Source organism: Dipteris shenzhenensis, chromosome 14 (assembly GCF_047967505.1).
Source record: "Dipteris shenzhenensis isolate YYH24624 ecotype China chromosome 14, Dip_SZ_1.0, whole genome shotgun sequence".
Lineage (NCBI taxonomy): Eukaryota > Viridiplantae > Streptophyta > Polypodiopsida > Gleicheniales > Dipteridaceae > Dipteris > Dipteris shenzhenensis.
Genome location: NC_141609.1, coordinates 28,342,295 through 28,365,327, shown reverse-complemented (window position 1 = coordinate 28,365,327; position 23,033 = coordinate 28,342,295). Strand labels below are relative to the sequence as shown.

The following is a 23,033-nucleotide window of genomic DNA, read 5'->3' as shown; positions in this document are numbered from 1 at the left end:
GTAGGATCAACAATCGACCAGAATATGTCAAACAATCAAAGGAAAGAGATTGGTACAAAATGCATTAAATAATACTATGAACACGTTTCTAACACCATAATCACCAGTGATGCACTGCTGACTTTGAAATTAAGCAAGCCATGCTTACCCTTCATCTCATCCCATGACTCTATTTGAGGGTATGTCCGTGGAGGTGTTACCGAAGGCCTAAGGCCACTGTTGTGAGATGCAAAAAAAGGAGTGCGCGTCACAATGAATGTGAAGGCAAAACTACTAATGTCTTCCTCGTGAAGTTAGTGCAATCGATCACCCAGTGGTGCAAGTGGATGTGGTACCTATGATGGTGCAAGTGCAGCACATACGAGTGTCGAGTAGACAACGGTGTCAAAGATAAGCATGAAAGTGAAACACACTCACAAGAGCCATCCCTCAACGTAGACAAGGCTGAACTCAAGCCACATAACAGAAGATCCTCCATACCATCTAAAGGAGCCATTCCACCAATTCGCCCGTGATGGCTTCTGCCACTCACCAACCTCTTCCAAGTCAATGACTTAAGTACTCCATGAACAGCCACTTTTGGTCTAACTGCTCCATGTGCACCTCTGGCCAGTCTGACCGCTCCATGTGTGTCTCCTAGCGCTTCTGACTCCTAGTCTCCTTCTATACCACCATGTGTACCATTGTGGTGCGATGATGACAAAGTATCACATGTGATTGCTTCCATCTACACGTGAGAAGTGACCATGGTTGTCTCAAGTTGTCAACTGGTTATGGTTGTCTCACTGGTTATCACGGGTTGACATGGTTGTCACCAATTGACACGGTCGTCATTCATTGACATGGTCGTTACACTAGTGGCATGGTCATAACTGGTTGACATGGTCGTCGAGTGACCAATTGTTTGACATCTGCTGTGTTACACTCAAGTTGAGGTAACATGACCTCGGAAGGGTCAGTGGACATTTTCTTTGAAAGAATCAATGTTTGTATTATATTGATTGGGCTTCATGTAAATGGTCAAAGGGATTAATGTCAAGGTCCTTGATGAGGGTGACAAGGCACTAACTAGATGGGTCTAAGGCTGTGGGTCTTAAATTCATTATATGTGTAAATGCGCCTAGGGGCAAGTGAATTAATTTATATCCCAAGAGAGGGCTAAAAAGATGCATTTAAGAGCCACCCTAGAAAGATGACATGTGGCCGACTAGATCCATCTAGGGATTTGGGGCTTTGTGGATTAGCATGCAGGAGCTTTTATGTGTGTGTGATGGATGAGAGCTTGCTACCACAGAGATTCGGCTGGGTGGAACGATATTGTGCATGCATCCGTGATTGACGATAGATTCAGATAGCTGATTTCTGTTATACATTCTCTGCTCGTTATATTTGGTATCAAAGCGGGTGATCGAAAAAGAGGGATGATGGTGAACGAACGATGCACGGAACATCAAGCTATGCGAATTTTGATAGGCAACGCTGTTGCTCCGCTTCATCGTCTAGCCTTAGCGAGCTACGGCTGTGAGTCCATTAGGGAAGAAGGTCGAGGCTTTCTACAAGCCTTTCAACTATGGTGAATACATCGACGTCAGAATTACAAGCGGTGCAGGCCTCGACGCCCTCAGTATCTATATAAGGATCTTGGTGATCTGCAACTACGGAGCAAGAACAACGAGTGGAGAATAGTTAAGCCTAGGACTCATGCCTTCGTCGTGAATGTGGGCGATCTTGTCTCGATGCATCTTGCGTTGAAGAAGGATAACTTATGCAGAGTGGAGGAAAATTTTGTTTAGGAAAATTTTGTTTAAAAGGGAGGTGATGGGTGATTTCACGTGTGGGACTAGATTCTGAGTTCATCTTCCAATCTAGAGATCTGTTCCATGCATACAAATAATAGGACATTCTCACAAACTTCCATCTACAGATAACTGTGTAATGAGATAACGATTTGTTGCTTTAGCCCTATCGATGGTCTTCTTTGAATAAGGAATGTCCAAGGTGGCGATGGGCTGAATCAAGTCCATGAGTGCAAAAGTGTGGTCTCTGTGGGTTGGCGCTCTGCCTGAGAACAGATTTTGCGTCTTTGATTGTGATGAAATTCTGAATTGTGGGAGACACTCAACGTTTCTTTTGACAGTGGATTACCTCTACCAAGGAGCTTTCTATCCGTTTTCTTCGTTCTTGTTTTTTATTTATCTTATTTACGTATTAGTTTGGGCGTTTCGGATTTCAATTGTGCCTAGTTGAGTTCCCTATCATAGGGAAAGTTTTGCGAGTTTACATTTACAGTTTATACAGTGTGATTTTATTTTATTTTTAATTTTAAAACCCCATCGAACTAAATGGAAGTTAAAGAGGAAGCTTCTAGGGTAGATCCCGTAGAATTGGGAGTCCAACCGACCCGCAAGTGTCGCGCTCAGCAAGCCATACACTACTGTCTGGTAGAATTGCATTGTTGGAGGATGCCTTGCAACAGATTTTAACTCAACAATTGCAAGCCAATGTAGGGCAATCCGAGCTCAGAAAAATTGTTCATAGTATGTCTACTAGACCATCTCATGAAGAGAAAGGTAAAGCTCCATGGGAACCTGAAACCAGTATTCATACGGTCGAGCCTAGGAGGGCTAAGGTGCCTAATATTGCCAATTATAGGCCAGAAAAGTATTATGGTCGGATATCTGACCGTAGTTCTGATATCATAGAGACCTGGTTACATAAATGGGACGAGGCCTTCGCCATTTGTGAAATCAAGAATGATATGACGAAAATCCGCGAGGCCACCCACATGTTTAATGAGGCAACGCATAGATGGTGGATAAAACAGTAGAAAGATAGAGTGGCATCCACTACGTGGGAGGGGTTTAAAAAACAATTCAGAAAACAACTCCTACCTCCTGATGAAGCATCCCGATCAGTATAGGAACCTTCGTCAGAGGAATTTATCAATGGCTGAATACATTGATAAGTTCAGAGAAAGTGTAATGAGAATCTATGAACCTCTACCTCAGTTGGTGCAGGTAAAAGATTTTATCTTTGGACTAAACGATCGGATCAAGATGAAAGTTCGGGCTAAGTACACGAACACGTTAGATGAAGCAATTGTCATAGCCTTGAACTATGAGGATGCCAAAGGAAACAGACCAAGTGAGTTTGTGCAGATTGGGACTCAATATGAGTACCCGAAGAAAACTGGGTTTAAGAAGAAGTGGGTTAGCAAAGGGAGTGCCTCACAGCCTAGTGGCCAAGCCAAGCAGGCAAAGCCAATTGAGACTCCTTTTAGACCAAGTACCACCATTGGAGTGAAAAGAAAAGTAATACCAATGGCAGCCTGGGCTTGGTCAAAGTCTTCTTTGACCCCAAAGCAAAGAGAAAAAGCGAGGAGAGAAGTCTTGTGTTTTGGATGCGTTCAGCCTCATCAGTGGAAAGATTGTCCACGGAACAAGGATCGTCGAATGGCTGAGATGGTAATCTCATAATGCAGCGTGGAAATGGAGGAAAGTCCCAGAGCAAAACAGATGCAAATTGAGCTAGCGAGATCATCTCAAAGGTCAGTACATGTTTTGTTATGGGTATATGTTCCTAAGCTAGTAAACAGTGCACCTGATAATATCCTATCAAAGCCCACAACAACGGGGTATACAACCTTTAACGATACGGAGTCAATTAAGAGTGAAGTAGCCAATCATGACGTCATTGTGTTGTTTGACTCAGAGTCACAACTAAAGTATGGGACCAAAGAGTTACCCAGTTGGACCTTTGAATTCAAGACTATGCAGAGAAGCTTGAATTTGAAATGACAAAGCTTGCTCACGCAGATATAGCCCTGGGTAAGGCTTGGCATTCTAGGAAGAATCTAGCCATAGATTGGAAAAAGAACATTTATCAGGTCAAGATGAATGATGTGCTGTATGTCTTATGAGGTGAAAAAGATATACCTCAAGGACCGTCAGTTTCCGTAATGAAAGTTCGAAAAACTCAATAAGAGTTTTTATTTCTTTGTACAGCATCGGTAGAGCCGATTGATAGTCCTTCGGTTAGCACTAATGTTACCCAAGATGGGGAGATGGCCAAGTTGGCTGATTAAATAGCAGAGGAGTTCACTGATTGTTTTAGGGATGAATTACCTTATGGGTTACCTCCAGAGGGGTGTTCAGCATAAGATTGAACTAATCCCGGAGACAGAACCTAGAAATGGACCTTCCTATAGGTTAAGTTTTACCGAAGACCGAAGGTCCAAGACAACTGAAAGAATACCTCAAGCTAGGATAGATTCAACCCAGTTTCTCACCTTTTGCCTCGCCAATGATATTGAAGAAAAAGAAAGACGATACTTTTCGCCTCTGTATAGATTACAGAGCATTGAAAAATATCACTGTTAAGCCCAGATATCCGATGGCTCGGATAGATGATTTGCTAGATGCATTACATGGGGCCATAACTTTCAGCAAGATAGATCTTAAATGTGGCTACCATCAGATCCATATTAGAGCCGAGGATGTGCATATGTGAGAAAAGAAAGGAAGCAAGAGCAAGAGTGAGAAAAATGGAAAGAGTGAGCTAAACGTAGTTCACTCCCCAAAGTGTACTGAACTGAAGTGAAGTACAATGAAAGAGATGAGGGTTTTGTCACTTAGACAAAACCCTATCTAATCACTAACCGTAGTTAGAGATTAGACCGTTGTCAGGAGAAAAACCTCTAAGAGGAAAAAGTGTCCCTAACCCACTTATTACATTGCATTGGCCACTGTCTAGAATATAATAATAATTCTAACACCCCCCTGCAGTGCCAATGTGGTGTACAAGGTAGTGATGAATCACCAAAAGGAGATAAGTTTAGGGCACTGCAAAATGCCTCAAACTTCTCTCGTGGAAGTGCTTTGGTGAAGATGTCTGCAACATTGTCATGTGTTGACACATAGATCATACTGATCTCCCTTGCATGCAACTTCTCTCTGACATAATGATAATGAACCTCAATGTGCTTCGTGCGAGCATGAAACATAGGATTCTTTGCCGCTGCTATAGCACTCTAACTATCAGTGAGAATTGGAGAACCCTTTAATATGAGACGAAGATCAGCGAACAAACATCGCAGCCAAACACACTCAACTATCGCTATGAAAGTTGTGCCCTGTACTTAGCTTCACATGAGGAAGTAGCCACTGTAGATTGCTTCTTGCTCAGCCAAGAAATGCAAGCATTGCCCAAAAAGAAACAATTACCACGAGTGGACTGCCTGGTATCTTAGTCTCCAGCCCAATCTAAATCACTGCAAGCATGCATCTGCAAGTCACCCCCCTTGGGAAACATCAAGCCAAAAGACTTTGTGCCTTGCAAGTATCTGAAGATGCGTTTTACAGCCTGCCAATGTGTTGTCTTTGGGCTGTGCATATATCTGCTCACCTGAGATACTGCATACTGAATATCGGGCCGTGTATTACACAAGTAGATGAGGCATTCAATAGCCTGGCTGTAAAGTGTGGCATCCACTGATTCACCTGCATCATACATAGTAAGCCTCAGCCCCGGCTCCATGGGAGTGGCAATAGGCTTACAATCATGCATGTTGAACCTATCCAAGAGCTTCTGCACATACTTGGATTGAGACATAACGGTGCCACGCTTGTCTTGTATAAACTGGATTCCCAAATAAAAATTTAACATGTCCGATTCTGTCATGTCAAATTCAACTTTCAACTGAGCTTTGAATCTGCAATTATATCCTCATTTGACCCTGTGAGCAGCATGTCATCTACATAAAGAATGATGACCAAAATATCCCCCCCCATCCTTCTTGATGTAGAGGGTGCTTTCCGTGGGACTATTGTGTAATCCCTTACTTGCCAAGAATGCATCTATCTTGGCATACCATGCACGTGGGGCTTGTTTCAGCCCATATAAAGCTTTGCTAAGCTTGCAAACCTGAAGTGCATTGCCAAAAAGTTCAAATCCAAGAGGTTGCTTGACATAATCCTCTTCCTGCAAGTCCCCATTAAGGAAAGCTGTTTTTATGTCCAACTAATCGACATTCCACACAAAATTTGCAACCATTGCAATAACTGACCGTATGGTAGTCATCCAGGATGTAGGAGCAAAAGTCTCCTCATAATCTATGCCTTCTTTTGTGCATAGCCTTTGGCAACCAGCCTTGCCTTGTACTTGTAAATAGACCCATATGGCTTTCTTTTGACCTTGAAAACCCACTTGGTACCAATGGCATGCTTACCTGGTGGCAAATCCACAACATTCCAAGTCTGATTTTTTTCTATGGACTGCAACTCATTGTGCATGGCATGCATCCAATGCACATTATCCTTTGCTTCTTCAAAAGAGTCAAGCTCCTCTTCATCAAGAAGAGTCCCTGCATAATTTGTCTCAACTGAAAGAGCCCCCCCTGTGTGCCTTACTGCACTACGAGTCCTACCAAGCAATGGGGCCTCAAGCCTACTCTCCCTGGGAGTCTGTAGCAACCAATTCGGGACTGTTTTGGCTGCGTGTATCTCTTGAATCTCTTGCCTGACAACTTCATCCACATCCTTTGGAGGTAGAAAATCAGCCGGTGGCTGAATCGGGGCATGTGGATCAGGAGGAGATTGCTGTAAATTTTGCTTTTCAACGAGGGAACCAAATGCTATAGGAAGCATCCCCTCAAACACATCATCTGAAGAAGCTGGAATCTGAAATTCAGCATGTGTATGTGCTGAATTTTCAGAGAATAAAACATCTCTACTAACAAAAATCTTGTGTGAAGCAAGAAAATGTACAGAAGCAACGATTACGCACTGTCAATCCGTACAGTTGTACAGACGATGCAAATGTACTGACAAAATCGTTGCCGATGTACAGCGGAACCTGTATGGGCTGTACGGCTGTGTACGGATGGGAACAAGCATCTGGTATGGAATCCGTACAGTCATACGGACTGTACAAAATGGAGGCTGCAGGTCGCGATGAAGCTATACAGATGTGAGGCAGGAAGCTTGGTGACGGAGCTGAAATGCAGGAGTTGGAAGAGGAGAGCAAGGAGCAAGGAGCAGGTCCGAGAAGGAGAGCTGCTCTGATACCAAATGTGAGAAAAGAAAGGAAGCAAGAGCAAGAGTGATCGAAATGGAGAGAGTGAACTGAACGTAGTTCACTCCCCAAAGTGTACTGAACTGAAGTGAAGTACAATGAAAGAGATGAGGGTTTTGTCTAAGTGATAAAACCCTATCTAATCACTAGCCGTAGTTATAGATTAGACCGTGGTTAGGGGAAAAAACCTCTAAGAGGAAAAAGTGCCCCTAACCCACTTATTATATTACATTGGCCACTGTCTAGAATATAATAATAATTCTAACACATAAAACCGCTTTTAGAAGCAGGTTTGGACATTATGAGTTTTTGGTAATGCCGTTTGGAGTTACCAATGCTCTAGCTACATTCGTCATGCTTATGAACGATTTACTCACCCGTATATCGGGAAGTTTATAGTACATTTTATTGACGACATTCTTGTTTTTAGCAAAAGTATTGTTGAGCATCATGAACACTTGAGAATAGGGTTCATTACTTTGAGGAAAGCCAGTCTTTATGTAAATAAAAAGAAAATTGTACTATGAAAATTGTACTTGAATATTTAGGATTCATTATTACTCTTGACGGGGTGGAAATGGATCCAAAGAAAGTGGCTGCAATACTGACTTGGCCTATTCCTTAGAGTTTGATCGCTTTGCGATCATTCTTGGGATTTATCCAATTTTATCGAAGGCATATCAAAGGGTATTCCGAGATAGTATCGCCATTGACTAATCTGAGCTCAGATAAAGTACCTTTTATATGGGGACAGAATCAACAGAAAAGTATCAACAGAAAAGTTTTAACACCATAAAACAAGTTGTGGTCTTAGGACCCGTGTTAAAAATAGTTGATCCCCAGAAACCAGTTTTCATTGAAACCGATGCAAGTGGCATTGCGGTAGGAGCTGTTTTCCTCCAAGAGGGAAGGCCAGTAGCCTTTGAAAGCAAGAAGCTCTCCCTCTCAACGAAATTGGCCAACTCATGAATTAGAGTTGTATATTGTTGTCCATGCTTTGAAGACATGGAGACAATATTTATATGGGTCAGAGTTTTATGTTGATGTTGATCATGATACTCTGAAACATTTTGGTAAACAACCTAACTTAAGAGGCTGCCAAGCTAGGTGGGCAGAACTCATGCATGAGTTTAACTTAACAATTTGGTACTGAAGAGGGAAGGATAATAAAGTTGTTGATGCTTTGTCATGCATTATGCACTATATGAGTTTCATGGTATTAGAGAGTGCTCTAATGGCCGAGATTAGAGAAACTCAAAAGGTGGGAGCAATTTATGCCACTTGTTGAGTTCGCTTACAAAAACAATGTACACTCATCCACAGGGAAGGCCCACTTTGAAATTGTGGCAGGAGAATGGAAGGTACCTCCCATTTGGCATACAAAAGAGAAGATTTTTGAAGCGGACAGATTTGTGAAAAGTTTGGATGTTGCTTACCAGAAGGTCAAAACAGCCCTCCAGAAAAGCCAGGAGAAGCACAAACGGGCAGCAGATAAGCATCGCCGAGAGTTACTCTTGAAAGAGGGCGACTGGGTGCTGCGTTTTCAGAAAGCATGACTCAGGAAGATGAAAGGCAAGAACAAAGTATACACAAAGCTGAAGATGAGGTATTATGGTCCTTTTCATGTTTTTAAACAAATTAATGATGTAGCTAGGGCTAAGAGTAGAGAAGAACTGCTTGTTAACCCTACCTCCCGTCTGAGTCCAAAATGACTCCCTAGCATGAAAGGCATACTCTGCTCTCTGATCTAACAATGACTGTTGCTGAGCCCTTGCTGCAGCAAGGCACTCTTGAACCCAAGCATATGTAGGCCTCTTCTGCTCTTCCCTCTAAAGAGCAACCAACTGTTGGCGGATACCTATCTCTCACCTGAGGATCTCACCTCTCTTGATTCGAGCAACTGAGTGATAAAAGTCACAATATCTAAGAGGGCTGCTGCTATATCTGACGGGGAAAGCTGCCCATCGTGCATGTGAGATACACAAGTCTGCAACATTGCCTCTGTGAAGCCCTCCTCTGCGCAGAATGCATCTGGAATCCTGATACTGGCAGAGTGACTCCTCACATGAAGATCTGAAACAAACAGACCAACTAGAAAATCATCTGAAGTGGACACCCCAAGTGTAATGCATATTGTCCCACCTCTATCCAAAGCCCAATCATCCACATAATCTGTCAATCCGTGCATGGATAGGCATCTGCAACCTCCTGTTTGACCAAGAAAATAGGCTGAGTGTGGAAAGCATCATCATGCAAAGCATCTCTGCCATTGTACTGAAAAAGGAAGGCATCCCAGGCTGCTCTCTCTAGGGAATGTAAACCACCTTCCCTACCACCTTTTTTGTCTGTGGGCATTTCAACCATGTTAAAATCACCCCCAATGATCCAAGACTCTGCAATGCATGACCAAGAAAGCAGCTCCTTCCATAGAAGGACACGGCCCACTCTTGAATTGGGGGCATAGAGGTTTAAGAAACCAACCTTACGCCCACCATCAAAAGAATGATCCACTGAGCTCTAGAGGGGACTATGATCCCGTGTCCAAAGACTAAGGGAAGCATCGAAGAAGAAACAGAAATGCAAGTACCTCCCCTGTTGGTGCCCAAGGCGGGTGACCAAAAAATATGCCCTGAGAGAAGCTTACCCGACTTGGAACAATCCCTAACATCCAGTTTGTGTTCCTGAATCATGAGAATATCAATGGGCCCCCAATAACACCTGGATGAAGTTGGTTAAGAATCAGCTGCCTACGGCGGCGGTGATGTACACCTCCAACGCCCTGAACATTCCAACTAACAATCCTCATCGGCGAGAGAAAGAGGTCGGATGAAAAACCCTACCCGACTTGGTAGCGGAGATATTCCTCTCCTGGGAAAGATTCCTTCTATCAGGAGGAGGGAAGTCAACCGGGGAAAGCACTCCCACACCTACAGAAGGGGAAGCTCTATCCACGGTGATATGAACAAGGTGCTCCCCAAGGGTAGAGGGTACAAACTCCTCATCTAGCTCAAACTCTGCCATGTCTGCCAAAACTGCAAAAGAATTCTTAAGTGATGCAACTGGCACAAGTGTGCAGAGGAACCCTGCGGATGATGGAGTAGAAGCTATAACCCCCTTGCCTTTGTCAAGAGGTAAAGAAGGTAAAGCAAACGAGAAAGGGGTGCCTCGGCCAAAACAATGTCACTAGAATGGGTGATGGCCTGGGTTTCGGCAATGAGTTGCTCTAAAGATAGAAGCTCCTTCACACGAGCATCTAAGGGGACACAAGCAACCTCATCCATACAAGGAACTCCTACCTGTAAAGGAGGGTCCGTGGCACCGTGAGAAGCCTCCTGAGGTGAAACTGGCTCAGCAACTCTGACTGGCACCCAACAGGGGACGACTGGAACATGACATGCTGACGGTCCTGTTCGCGATGTAGAAGAAGATCCAGGACGAGAAGCTGATGGTCCTGGGAAAGAGGTGAAAGATACAACAGCGCAAGAAGTGGCAGGACGTGCAGTAGATCGTGAAGGTCTAGCTGAGGTAGTGCTAAGAGGCACTACACCTCTGGACCTTTTAGGCCTTTTCTTTTTTCTCTTCCTTGGGCAATCTCTGGCAAAATGCCCAGGGGTCCTGCAGATCCTACACTGATCCTGCGATCTCAACTCTTTGCCTAAAGAATGAGCCATCTGGATGTTAGAGCATGAGTCATCCATAATGTTAGGGTCAAAGACAATGACCCTAGCACGTGGTACTCCGTCCGTCCTGACTACCTCAGCTACCGAAGAAGGCATCCCAAGAAGGGGGGGATCTCAGTGGCCATCCCGAAAGCAGCTCCAATGGAAGAGAAGAGTCAATGGTACACCTAAGGAAGGCCAGGGAATCTGAGGAAGAGTGAAAACGTCCGGCCATCCTTCTCCACAAGGTCAAAGCCCAACAAGAAAGGTGTCAAGAAAATCCTCTTGGAGCTCAATGCCAAAGGACTAGCCTCAAGCACTGTACCTACTGCATCCGGGGAATAAAAAACAACCTGAATGAAACCTCGACCAAACAGACAAACATATGTGGGGTGCCCCGCAAGGTCTCCAGGTAAAGCAGCAAGCATCCAATCCCTAGCTTGTCACCTGGAAGGGTGGGACCCGTGGATGCGACCAAAGAGTGATGTCGAAATCTCCTACTCTGTATCTTTCCTAAGCTACTGCAACTCGTCTTTTGAGAATGTAACGATTTTCGCGGCCGGTGGAAGCGGGCAAGGATTCGCTGAAGGCTGAGCCATGGCCAATCGAGATGGGAAGGCCGACTTGAACACAATGGGGTTCCTTCCACACAAAATTCTGCTTGGGCAAGAAGGAGAAGGAAGAGGGAGGCAAAAGAAGGAGAGGGGAGCTAAGAAGGCAAGGAGAAGAAGGGGGGGAGGAGAGGAGGAGGAGGAGGAGAAAGAAGGACAGGGGAGGAGGAGAGAGAGAGAGAAGGAGAGGAGAAGCGGGAGGAGTAGCCGGGGGGGGCAGTAGCTGGGAGGGAGAGGCTGCCGGGGAGGAGGGGAGGAGCTGGTGGGGGTGGCGGAGAAGCCGCCAGGAGGGGGCGGGACAGGCAGAGGAGGGGCAAGGAGAGGCGAGGGGGAGAAGGGGCAGGGTAGGCTGAAGCCTGAAGGGGGACGGGGAAGGCTGAGGCAAGGAGAAGAGGAGGCGGGGGGGTAGAGGAGGCAGGGGGAGGGAGTCGAGGAAGGAAGGGAGGGGGAAGGTAGCAGCCGGAGAGGCTGAGGGCCTGAGAGGGGGGGGAGGGAGGGGCTGAGAGGGAGGAAGGGGGGGCTGAAAGGAGAGGCTAGGCTGAGAGGGAGGAGCAGCAGCTTCAATCTTAGGCCGTTCAAGATCTTGATTTTGCCCTGCTAGGTTGTCTGAAACTGACTCATCTTGACTCCATTTCCTAACTAGGATGCTTGCTTTAGAGTAGCCTAGCCCAGAATATGGCCAAAGTCATAAAGCAGGATACCTAGCCTATAAATATAGGCTAGGGGTTCACATGTGGGGCACCTGAGGATGCGTTCCTCAGTGACCGGGACCTGCGGGCCAGAGGGCAACAGTTAGGGCGAAGGGCTTGTGGTATGGGATGCAAGTCTGGATCGTGAGGCTAGCTGGCTCTTGTATCCAGGTGGTTTAGACCTCTAGCTCGGGGTGGCTCGGATAAGCCTACGGCAGGGAGGTGAGCTGCTACTGCCAACCCTTATGGGTTGAGTCTATGGCGAATGCCTGACCCAGATGGGTTGCTTGAGGGCTCGGCCCGTGTTCTGTCACGGTTTCTGGTTATGGAGCTGACATGGATACCCCACCAGGGTCTAGGGTTGACCAGACCTGGTTGGGGGTTGTTTTACATTCTCTACGTCCTCTATGCCCTTATGAAGGCTCATAGGTGCCTAAATTACTTCCAACAGAATCCACTTGGATAACTGTCAACTGAAATACACTGAACCAACTGGACCACAAGAGCATTTATGTGAAACTAGAGTCCTCTTTCCTCTTGCAACAATACGATCAACTTGGATAACTGAAATACACTGAACCAAATGGATCACAAGTGCATTAATACTGGAGTCTTCTTTCTTCTCGCAAAGGGTCTCCTTCCTTCACATGTTGGAGAAGATCAAGAGAGTAGTACTTTTGGATCTCATACCATATCTAAATAAGGGTTGTAGGCACAAGCCAATCCCCAGAGTTGGAATACTGATAAAGGCAGATCACAACTCTCTCCAATCTCACACACAAGAACTTCAGAGACAATGTAAAATCTGGAACTAAAGTAGCAAATGGACAGCTGAAATCTAATGCCGAATAGCTCCAGCAAATGTGTGCACCAAGATATGCTAACATATATCCAGCTAAAACTCTGAACCAGCAGACCATAATGGCTGACTGATCAGCCAGATCTGGTCCCAAATAATGGCCTCTATGAAGGCCTGTGCCCTGAAAAACTTCCAACAAAATCAACTTGGAAAAGAAGGCATACATGTTTAAACCGTTTTAAAAAATTGGATCAACTTCTAGTTGATCTATTACGATTGCAAGGGACCCAATAAAACAATTCAACTTTCCAATATATTGCTTGTCGAATGCTCTGACACATTAACCAACCACCATTCCATGCCTTGGTACTATAAATTGCGCTATGCACTAAATAAAAGGGTCTATAATAAGGGATATTTTGAAATGATGATACAAACAAGTCACAATACAAAATGATAAAAGATATACCTTTCTAGCACAAAGGATAAGGCCGTGAATAAAGCGAGGAGGAGTGCAGTTTACACCCACAGCAACAATTTTGGGGCATGAATCTGCTAATAATATGCAATCCTCAAAAGATTCTCCACTAACAATATTGGCACCATCCTTTGAATTAAAAGTAATCCAGGAAGGTATGCGTATATCTTCTTCTTGGAGCAGCTCAATGTATGCCTACATGAGGAAAAAGATCAGTAAGCACAAGTAAAAGATGCCCAGACTCACCATGAAAACAAACAAACTGTACAGTTTCCAAACTTCTGATATTTAACAAGGTTATGAGCAATCAATCTCATCACACAATAGAGACTCATACTATGCAAGCAGTAACACATCTAGCATGTCAGGCAGATACTGGAATGGCATTGCATCAGCTTTATGCTAAAACCAGCAAATGCACTTTTATGGCGGAAGAGTTTGGATATCTTCGGCACAATGGGTTCAGAATGGATCCCTCAAAGGTAAAACATTTGAGGAAATGGATGTACCCACATAATCTCACTCAATTGCAAGGATTTTTGGGCCATCTTAAATTGCTTTGACTCGTGCCATGGTGTGCCCAGATTTATCAAGACCATTTATTGATCCTTTTTCCGATCGATTCTTCATCATGCTACTGTTCTTCCACATCTCGCAATGGGGTAATACATAACTAGCACCGCAGTTAGCTAAGCAATAGCACTGTACATTCCAAGCAAGTATGATGCAATGGGTAGCACGAGCAACTTTGATGCACAACAAACTCTAGACATGCGTGAAACACGAGCACTCAGGGCCAGCCCGACACATGCCTTTGCGCAACAGGGCAGAGAGGGACAGCCCGCCACATGCCGGCTGGCAGACTGGGTGGACTGTCAATAGTAGGAGTGGGCACAGTGTAGAGTGTAGACTGCTGGCACGAGGCTTCAACAAACTCGCAAATAGTCAATGGGCCTCCTGCGCCGCTCCTGCTCACCCACCCCCCGGGCTGTCCGCTCCTGCTCACCCCCCTCCACCCCTACTCACACAACCCCCGCCTGCTTCGCCACTCCACCCCTGCCCCAGCTGCTCCGCCACACCCCCCGGACCCCCCCACAGCTAGCCTAACCCACGCAGCAAGCCTACCCCCCCGGCAGCTAACCTACCCCCCCCCCCCAAGCTCACCTCCCTCCCCAGGTGACTCTCCCCCCATGCTGTTGTGGCTGCCTTTTGTGCAGCAGCCCCCCACCCTGCCTCTTCATTGAAACCCCCCCTGGAGTGCCATGGAGGGGGTCCTCGTGCTCCTGCTTTTGCTCCCGTGCCCCTGCACTAGAACCGGTACAAAGAAAACATCGAGAAGTTAGTCCAAGCAAAATGGGAAAGGGAGAACGAGATAAAGAGACGGACAAAACCAAGAAGGAACACCAAACACAACTGAAACTTGAGGATGTGAACACGCGCTACAATGAAAGCGGACTTGGGGTTGACAGCAAAGCAAAGGCGGGATCCACCTCAGCCTCAGCTTCAGCTTCAGTCTCTGCCCCTACCTCTACTTCAGCCAGCTTCAGTCTCAATTTCAGCCCCCGCTACATCCTCATCCTCAGCTTCAGCCCCAGTTTCAGCTGTAGCCCCTCATCCACAGCTACAGTTACTGCCGATGACATACTTCTAACATCAACCTCCTCGGGGTTGTTACAGATTTCATCCCTCCCTTCCTCTCCCATTACAGCTCTCTCACCGATTATGACACCTACTTCGGAGGTGTCATACACTACTCCGCATTACGCCTCCACCTTTCTCTCCCCTCTCCCTCTCGGTCAGCCTGCGCTCCCATACCCCGTTGGGATTGCCTCATCCATACCACTGTCATCTCCATATTTTACCCAGCTCACCCAGTCACCACCTAGCTTCCAACCCCATCCCCAGACTTTCATGACAAAGCCCTTCCAGTATCAGCTAGGACACGGACGGGCTGACTCACCAGAGGCTTGGGAAACCTTGCTTATGGAGGTACACTATCCGTGAGCGCAAGATGGAGCTGACACGCTTCGCACAAGAGCAAATCCGCTTAACCCAAGAGTAGGGCCATGTCATACAAGAGCAGGCTCGGGCAATTCGGGACCAGGCTGATCTCATTCAGGGACTTAGACAAGATATCTCGCAGCTCCGACAGGAGGTCACCGCCATACACACAGTCCCAGGGAGCACCACTTGTTGAGGCACAGATTGCGAGCATGCAATCTATAATTGAGGAGACTTCCATATGGGTCGACATGGCCAAACGGGAACTTGCAAAGGCAACCGTTTCGGCTACTCTCATGGAGCAACACCGCATAGAGCCAGTAAGACTCTCAACATCAAAATACGTGGGATCCCATGCACCGAGGCTACACCAATGACAGATGCGGCAGCATTCGTGGCCACTACATTGGGTATAGCTGAGCACAGGATTGAGAGGGCGTGGCGGGTGGAGAGAGACCCCAACCGAGAGCAGGCCTTGATCATACGGTTTCAAGACGCTCAGGCACGACTTTCGTCTTTACAGCGCAGGTCAGTTCAGTGAGATCATCCAACGACACGAGAGAGTCTCAGACAAAGTCCGGGCAGCGTGAGGGTGGACAGACGAGATCATGAGCACTATTGGGATCAAACAAGGGTGTCCTTTATCACTTACCCTATTTGGCCTCTACATTGACGAGCTCGAGACAGTGATGTAGACACAGGGGGGGATGGACGCTCTCTTGTTGGCACTCTGATCCAGAGATTGCTGTATGCAGATGACGTGGCACTTTTGTCTCCCTCAGCAGAGGGGTGCCAGAGACACCTTGACGTACTACAGTCTTTTTGGGAGTCTCATGATTTGAAGTCAACCTTGGTAAAACCAAGGTTATGGTCTTCAATACACCTCGAGCCGTCATGCACTAGGAGCAATTCACGTTTGATGGGTCACCTGTTGAGATAGTTTCATCATACACGTATCTGGGGCTTACTTTCTCCAGACCCATCTTCACTATGAGACCTGAGATGCACGCCCGACTGGGTAGGGGATACGCTTCATTGGCCAGACTAGAGAGACAGTGCTTCCACTCGCACTTTCAGGATCCACGGACCAAGGGGTTGCTTTATGACTCCTGGGTCCACCCAGCGGGAATGTATGGGAGCCCTTGTTGGGGGCCAGACTTGTCGGATACAGAGTGGGCTCGTGTGGAGCGGCTACAAGTTCTCATGCTATCGCGGATGATTCGCGATAAGCTGTCCGTTCCTCGCCAAATCATTCAAGCTGAGTTTGGGTCATCCCCATTACAGCTAGATGCTGTATTTTAGGTCATCGCGTATCTACACCGAGTCAAGGAGTACAGGGCGTAGCAGACTACCTTGGCTAGTTTTGTCCTCCTCTATGACACTTTCAGCAAGAGGGGGCCAGAGATGTTGGTATGCACGCACTAAGAGATGGTTTGAGCGACTAGGGCTCCACATGGATAGACTCCCTCCCTTCCAGTACAGTATGGATGCTCCGTTTTCTCCCCTCGTCACACGAGGTCAACCAGGTAATCCATGAGGATCTCTTACAGCTCCGGACCTGGTTGGGACCGAGCGAACTCCCAGTGAAGCTCACCTTCTACAGAGATCACTGCTTGCACATCACAGAGGAGGGTTTCATCAACCCACCAGGATATACGCAGATCCACCTACCCCCCTCATTGAGGATTCCGGTTACGCAGTTCTTCCTGCCACATCACATGGACACCACAAGACGAGGCTTCGACATGATCATGATCCATAGCCAATGACCCGACGGCTCACACGCTCAGACAGAGGGGATTGACACGCAGATTACACTTGGAGACATCCCCTCTCTGTTCAGAGTTGGAGCCCAACCGATAGGGGTTACTGTGGCCCTTCTTAGATGCAGAGCTATGACAAGGAGACATCACAGAGCCGCATCCGTGAGCAGCCGACAGCACTCTATCGCCAATTTCATGCCTCCATTGCCTCATCCAACCTGATGTCCTGATGGCGATGATGATGATGATGATGATGATGTCAATTTGTAGTTGACCACTGGCATGACTATGTTGTACTTAGTACTATCACTTTGCATTTTTGCATTCTGCATTCTGCATTGGCGTGGATGCTCATTCAGTAGCTCCCCCCCCCCCCAGCTTGTTTGTACCAGGTTTTTCACAGTCTCATAGACCCATCGGTCTTCCGAAGACTTTAATAAACTCTCTCTCTCTCTCTCTCTCTCTCTCTCTCTCTTCCCCCCCCCCCCTTCCCCCCGCCCCTTCAGCTACTCTACCCTGTTCTTCCCCTTCTCGCTCAAGCTTTTGTTACATGGGCCTTTTGAAGATACCAAAGGCTAGATGCTGGATGCAGGAGACTGGAACCACCAGGCGCCCCATTATGCAAGAACCTCAAAGTCTGATAACTGGGATCGTAAACAAAGGGTCAAATTGGATTTTGTAAAGCACAGCACATGCAATATTTGTGGCACAAAGGAGGTTGAGATGACCAGTTCAGTTATAGCCTCCTCCTGGAATTTCCTACACATAGCCATGTTTCTTCACTAGGAATGGACTTCTAGGAGCCTTAGCATTTTCTTCTTGGCATTGTTAGCCTTAAGAAAAGATCATCTACCTAAGCAGGGATGCAGCTCGCTTTGACAAACACATCATCTAGAATTTCGCTCTTTCCTTCACTAGAAATAGAGCTCTAGGAGCTCAGCACTTTCTTATTAAAGGTATTAGCCTTCCAAAAAGATCTACTACAGCAGTAGAGACAGCTCATCCATAGCTATAAGGCTCTTCAGCAGCATACCCCATTGTAGCCATGGGATTCTCAGATGTTCACTCAGAAAATAATATACATTAACTTGTACATACGCACAGACTAGCTATGACTTACACACATGTCATCATAGAATTGGGATATCGTTACTTGCAATATCTTAAAGCAAGATTTGAATCAAGTATTTGCACCTTCTATTCTCTAGATTACAATAATGCTTGTAGGTGGTGTACAGAGATCATATGATAACTGAAGTATTTAATACATCTATTTGACTCTATTCTCTTTCCATTCCACCAACCCACATATATAAATTGATTTTTGAACATATGCATTTATATAACTAAAAGTACATCTATTTGTTATCACTATGTTGGTTCCTTCTTCGTGGCCATCTGTGAAAATGGTCTTTTCACCCTATGTCGATCTCAGTAAATGGATCCATTTGCCTGCCTGGGCAAAAATAATCTTAAAAAATGTGGACAGCCAGAAAAAAAATAGGATAACTTAGCCTGTATGCTATATAAACACACACCTGAGCCTCAAGCTTGTTTGGTGTTGTTTCAAATGCCATCAGATCAGGTCCAGCTTCTGCCAAGACTTGTAATCGGCGCCGATGGAAGTCCTTGAGCTTCTCAAGTGTCATTTCTGGCCCATAATTGCCACTAGCAGTATTGTGACACATAATTTTAAACGACAATTAATTCGGATTCAAAGACAAACCATTTGCAAAGTTGCATGTTAGAACTGAAAAAGCCAGCGTGCAACAAAAAAGGAACATACGTATCCAATCTCTAGACCCCAAGGAAAATTCAAAGCATGGAAATACAACCTATACTCTGAACCATCTGCTAAATAAGCGCCATAGCTCCCAATTGACGCAGCCACTAATGCAGGTCGAAGCTTCCCTTGTGAAGCAATCTGATCCCCTGTCAGTTGTTGACATTGTTCCCAAAAAGAATCTCTTGCCTCCCGAGCAAGTTGAACACCTAGCCGTAGCAACCTTTCAGCTTCGTCGACGTTCAAGCCCTTAGATTGAAAACCAGGAATCGTTGCCTGACACAGTGGAATGACTCGTCACAGCAAATGCCTATAGAAGGCCAGAAAATAGAAAATCGAATGCAAAGGAGAGAAAAAAAAAATTTAAAAAGCCTTTCATCTGGCGACGGAAAATGTTTGTACCACAGCATCCGGACGAAACACTGGAACTGACCTGGTAAGTTGCCGTAATTATAACTTTAGCACCGGCTTCTAGATACTCCCAGTGTACCTGTTGAATAAACCAGGGGTGAAATATGTGTCAAGCCAAGTACTAATAATCACGTATTGGAGAAGGGAAAACGAGCAACGCCGAGCTATCACTGCGCGAAAATGCACGTGAAGAAACTAGCGATCCAGGTGGTGGTCACGTGGTGCACGGTGGTATGTGAGTGCTACAAAGGGAACTTGGAAAATTTGTGAGAGTCCTCAGGATGATTGAGCAACACAATGGTAGGAAATCTAATGTGCGCTTTCCACAAGCTCAAAGCTAGACATGCAATAGCATATGCCACCGTAAGTGCCAGCAACTTTGTCTTGCCAAAAGAAAAGCTAAAGAAGCTTAAGAAGCAGCGCACCTTACTGATCAAATCGGGAATCTTCCAGAGACAGAGCGCACTCCAGAGGGGGTCATTGATGTCGGCTCCGTGGTGCTCGAGGTGAGTGGCAAGACCTCCATCGATGACAGAGCGACCACCGGAAAGGGAGAGGAGGTGCTCGAGGCGGGTGAAAGGGTCGAGGTCCTTCATTGTGGAGAGGCAAAATCGATGGTCTGAGCGGGGAAACAATTTGGAGTCGCGAATGGTGCAAGAATCGTCTGCTCGATCATCCATCCATCAAACCTTGCGTGAAAATCCTTCACCTTCTCCTTCGTCTTCTTGCTCCGCGAGCTTCTCAGCTTTCAGAGTCTCAGACTTCGACAGAAATACTGTGCGTACTCTTCCAACTGCTTATATACGGGTGGCCATGGCCACGTCGGACATTCCGCTGAGTCACGCCGCCAACACCGTCGGCGCCACGTCGGACCCTCTGCCGATCTGTCCACGTGGCCTGTGACCCTTTGCCTTCCGCCCACGTTCCCACGAAGTCTTTGGCCACCTGGCCGTCTTTAGGGCTCGATGCAGCTTAAGTCTGAATTTGGCCCGTTTCTTGGCTCAATCCATTTCATCCACGGTCTTCCGTACCTTTGGATAAGAACTAATCATATCATAATCATAATAATAATAAAGCTCAATAATAACAGTAAACACCACCTACAGAACATATCCAATGCCGATGTCGACTACACCTATGGCACATCCAGGTCGATGTCAACAACACGGACACAAACTTACTCTTGAAAAATAAACTTTAATCCATTAGTCAGTTTGTCGAGGGGACTTAACAAGAGAGAGAGAGAGAGAGAGGTGAAGATCTTTTTTTTTTTTTGACCGGAGTTAAAAGGGGGGGTTTAGTCTCAAAAAGACCCTTACAAAAATGTGGCCAACAACGTAGGCGAAAGCCTTAGGACAAACCATTAACTAGAGAGAGATGACTATCCATTAACTAGAGAGAGATGAATATCCATTAGTTTGTGGGGGGGGGGCTTAACTAGAGAGAGGTGAAGATCCGTTTCACCCAACTGCTTTACACTTTTCTAAATTATTGCATCTTTGGATAGGAACTACAAAGTTCAAGTTTTCTTTGAATACACGTTCTTGTTTTTCCAAAGGAGACCATATGGATAAGCATGATCTACAACATATCTAGGTCGATGTCAACCACGATGGGGCTCAACAAACACTAAAATTCAAGATTTTTATGAGATAGTTAATTTCACGTTCTTATTCTTCCAAAGGAGCGCGTACGGAAGAATATAAGCATGACCTACAACATATCTAGGTCGATATCAATCACTACCTATGGCACATCTTTGTTGATGTCAGCACACACGAATGCTAAAATTCTCTTGAAAAGAATTATGTAATCCATTAATTAATATGTGGGGGGCCTTAATGAGAGAATGGTGAAGAGATCCATAGATAACTTGTTTCCTTTTGCTTTTTTTTTAGCTTTTTGTCCAAGAGTGAGCAATTTTGCTTCTATGCTTTTGATTTCATGCACATAAACTAAATCCTTCTATGCATATTGAATGCTTTCTCTCTCTCTCTCTCTCTCTCTCTCTCTCTCTCTCTCTCAATTACACATTCATATAGAAATCACATTATAATCTCAATTACAAATTTGTTCAAGAGCAAGTACATCTAGGAGCTGCATTCTTGAAAAAATTAGCATATATTGTCGATGCATTAAACTTACTCTTAAAATTCTCCTATATAGGGAAGATTCCCTAGATAGATAATTAGGGAGTGAATTTTCCTAGATAGGGAATTTTCATGAGTGATTCCTTAAATAGGCTAAGTAGGAAATGCTCCATTTTCTCTAGTTTGGACAGTTCCTAGTTATGCTCATTTTAAAAAACTAGTAAATGATATAGAGAATCCTCTTTTTTTCATATATAGAGATTGGTCCAAAGTCCACGTGTTATGATTACCTTCTAAACTAGACAACACTAGTAATCATTGAATTGTTCATTGCTAACACTATTTTCGTCGTGACTAGATGGAATACTCCGAATAAAATTATTCAATCATCCACGTCCAAGTATCAATTCCCAATGCTCCAATCACAATAAGTGGAGCATACCCAATGCTCCACTTACTTTATTCGAATTCTTTTACTTCACACTAATCAGTTATAGCATCGGTTGGACCATTCACCCATCCTCATCATCATGAGATCTAACGCACCTCTTCTCTCATCCTCTCTCTATTTATTTTCTCCACTCCTCACTTCTCTACTTATTCTCTCTTGCTCCTCACCCTCTACATTGCAGTCGTGAAGTAAACACGCATTGGTAGGACTGTTCACCCATCCTCATTGTCATCAAATCTAACACACCTCTTCTCTCATCCTTGCTCTGTTTATTTTCTCCACTCCTCACTACTTCTTGCTTCCATCCTATTCCTTCCACAAACACTTTCTTCTTCCAAGGTGGTAGCACGTTTGGTCGGTACGCTTTTTGTGCTTTGAAAGCACAATTTTAGCACTTTTCAAGAGGTGCTTGCTTGTGACATATATCCACCAGCCATGTAAATTATGATTGGGCGTTTTGCACATGTGTCCCATGACACTCGTAAGTTTGTGAGCTTTCATGATACCACAACTTTAGTTGTAACTATTGCTTCATCCCTCGCACATTGTCTCCCTTGTCTCCCTTATCTCCCACGCAGGTCTTCCAGCCCAGCTGAATCCTCTCCTCTGAGCTCAGCTCAATCCTCTCCCTGGCAGGTTCTATGCACTAATTCTCTAGAGACTGTCACCTTTTTCACTCCCTCGCAAGTCCTAAGCTCTCAACTTAATCCTCTCCCTCGCAGGTTCTGAGCTCTACCTCCATTTATTTTCCCTCACAGGTCCTCTAGCTGAGCTGTTGCAGCTCTCACTCTCTTTTTTACTACACGTCTTTGCCTCTTTGAGCGGGTGCTACAAGAATGTCTTGATCAACCATAGACCTCTAAGCCAAGAGATTTTGTCGTACTGCTACGGATTTTCATGACGTTTATGGTCTTAGCATGGTTGAGAAGAACCTGTGAAGGCTTAAGAACGATGACCTTCTGGTAAGAAAATGGCTCACTATGTTCAGTCAGCCACGAAAGTTAAAGGACTACAGGGTGAAGGCCAAAAATCTTTGGGACCCGGACCTTTTACTTGACCATTGCAAGGCTACAAAAAATGCCCCTACAAAGGACGATTTCACTGTCGACTGAGCTGAATTCACTGAAAGTGTGGTTTGTACGGTCCAACAACAAGGTGAGCAAATTGAATGATTCCAACAAAAGAATAATCTGTCAACTGACCCCTTCGAAATAGCAATGGAGGAAG

General features: G+C 45.5%; 1 protein-coding gene across 3 annotated transcripts in view; it reads right to left on the bottom strand.

Annotated features, from left to right (window-relative positions):
* LOC147894420 (homocysteine S-methyltransferase 2-like) overlaps nucleotides 1–20,021 on the bottom strand; it is a 46,175-nt gene extending 26,154 nt beyond the window's left edge. For all 3 annotated transcript variants that reach the window (XR_015542076.1, XM_087384411.1, XM_087384410.1), the window contains exons 1-5: nucleotides 19,691–20,021; nucleotides 19,288–19,344; nucleotides 18,907–19,130; nucleotides 18,610–18,739; nucleotides 13,299–13,502 (exon numbers count right to left, since the gene is read on the bottom strand). Coding sequence is in view for 2 of the 3 variants with exons in the window: in XM_087384411.1 (XP_087240537.1) it covers nucleotides 13,299–13,502; nucleotides 18,610–18,739; nucleotides 18,907–19,130; nucleotides 19,288–19,344; nucleotides 19,691–19,945 (870 nt within the window). In the remaining variant the exon portion in view is untranslated. The remainder of the gene's footprint in view (nucleotides 1–13,298; nucleotides 13,503–18,609; nucleotides 18,740–18,906; nucleotides 19,131–19,287; nucleotides 19,345–19,690) is intronic.
* Between the last annotated feature and the right edge of the window lie 3,012 nt (nucleotides 20,022–23,033).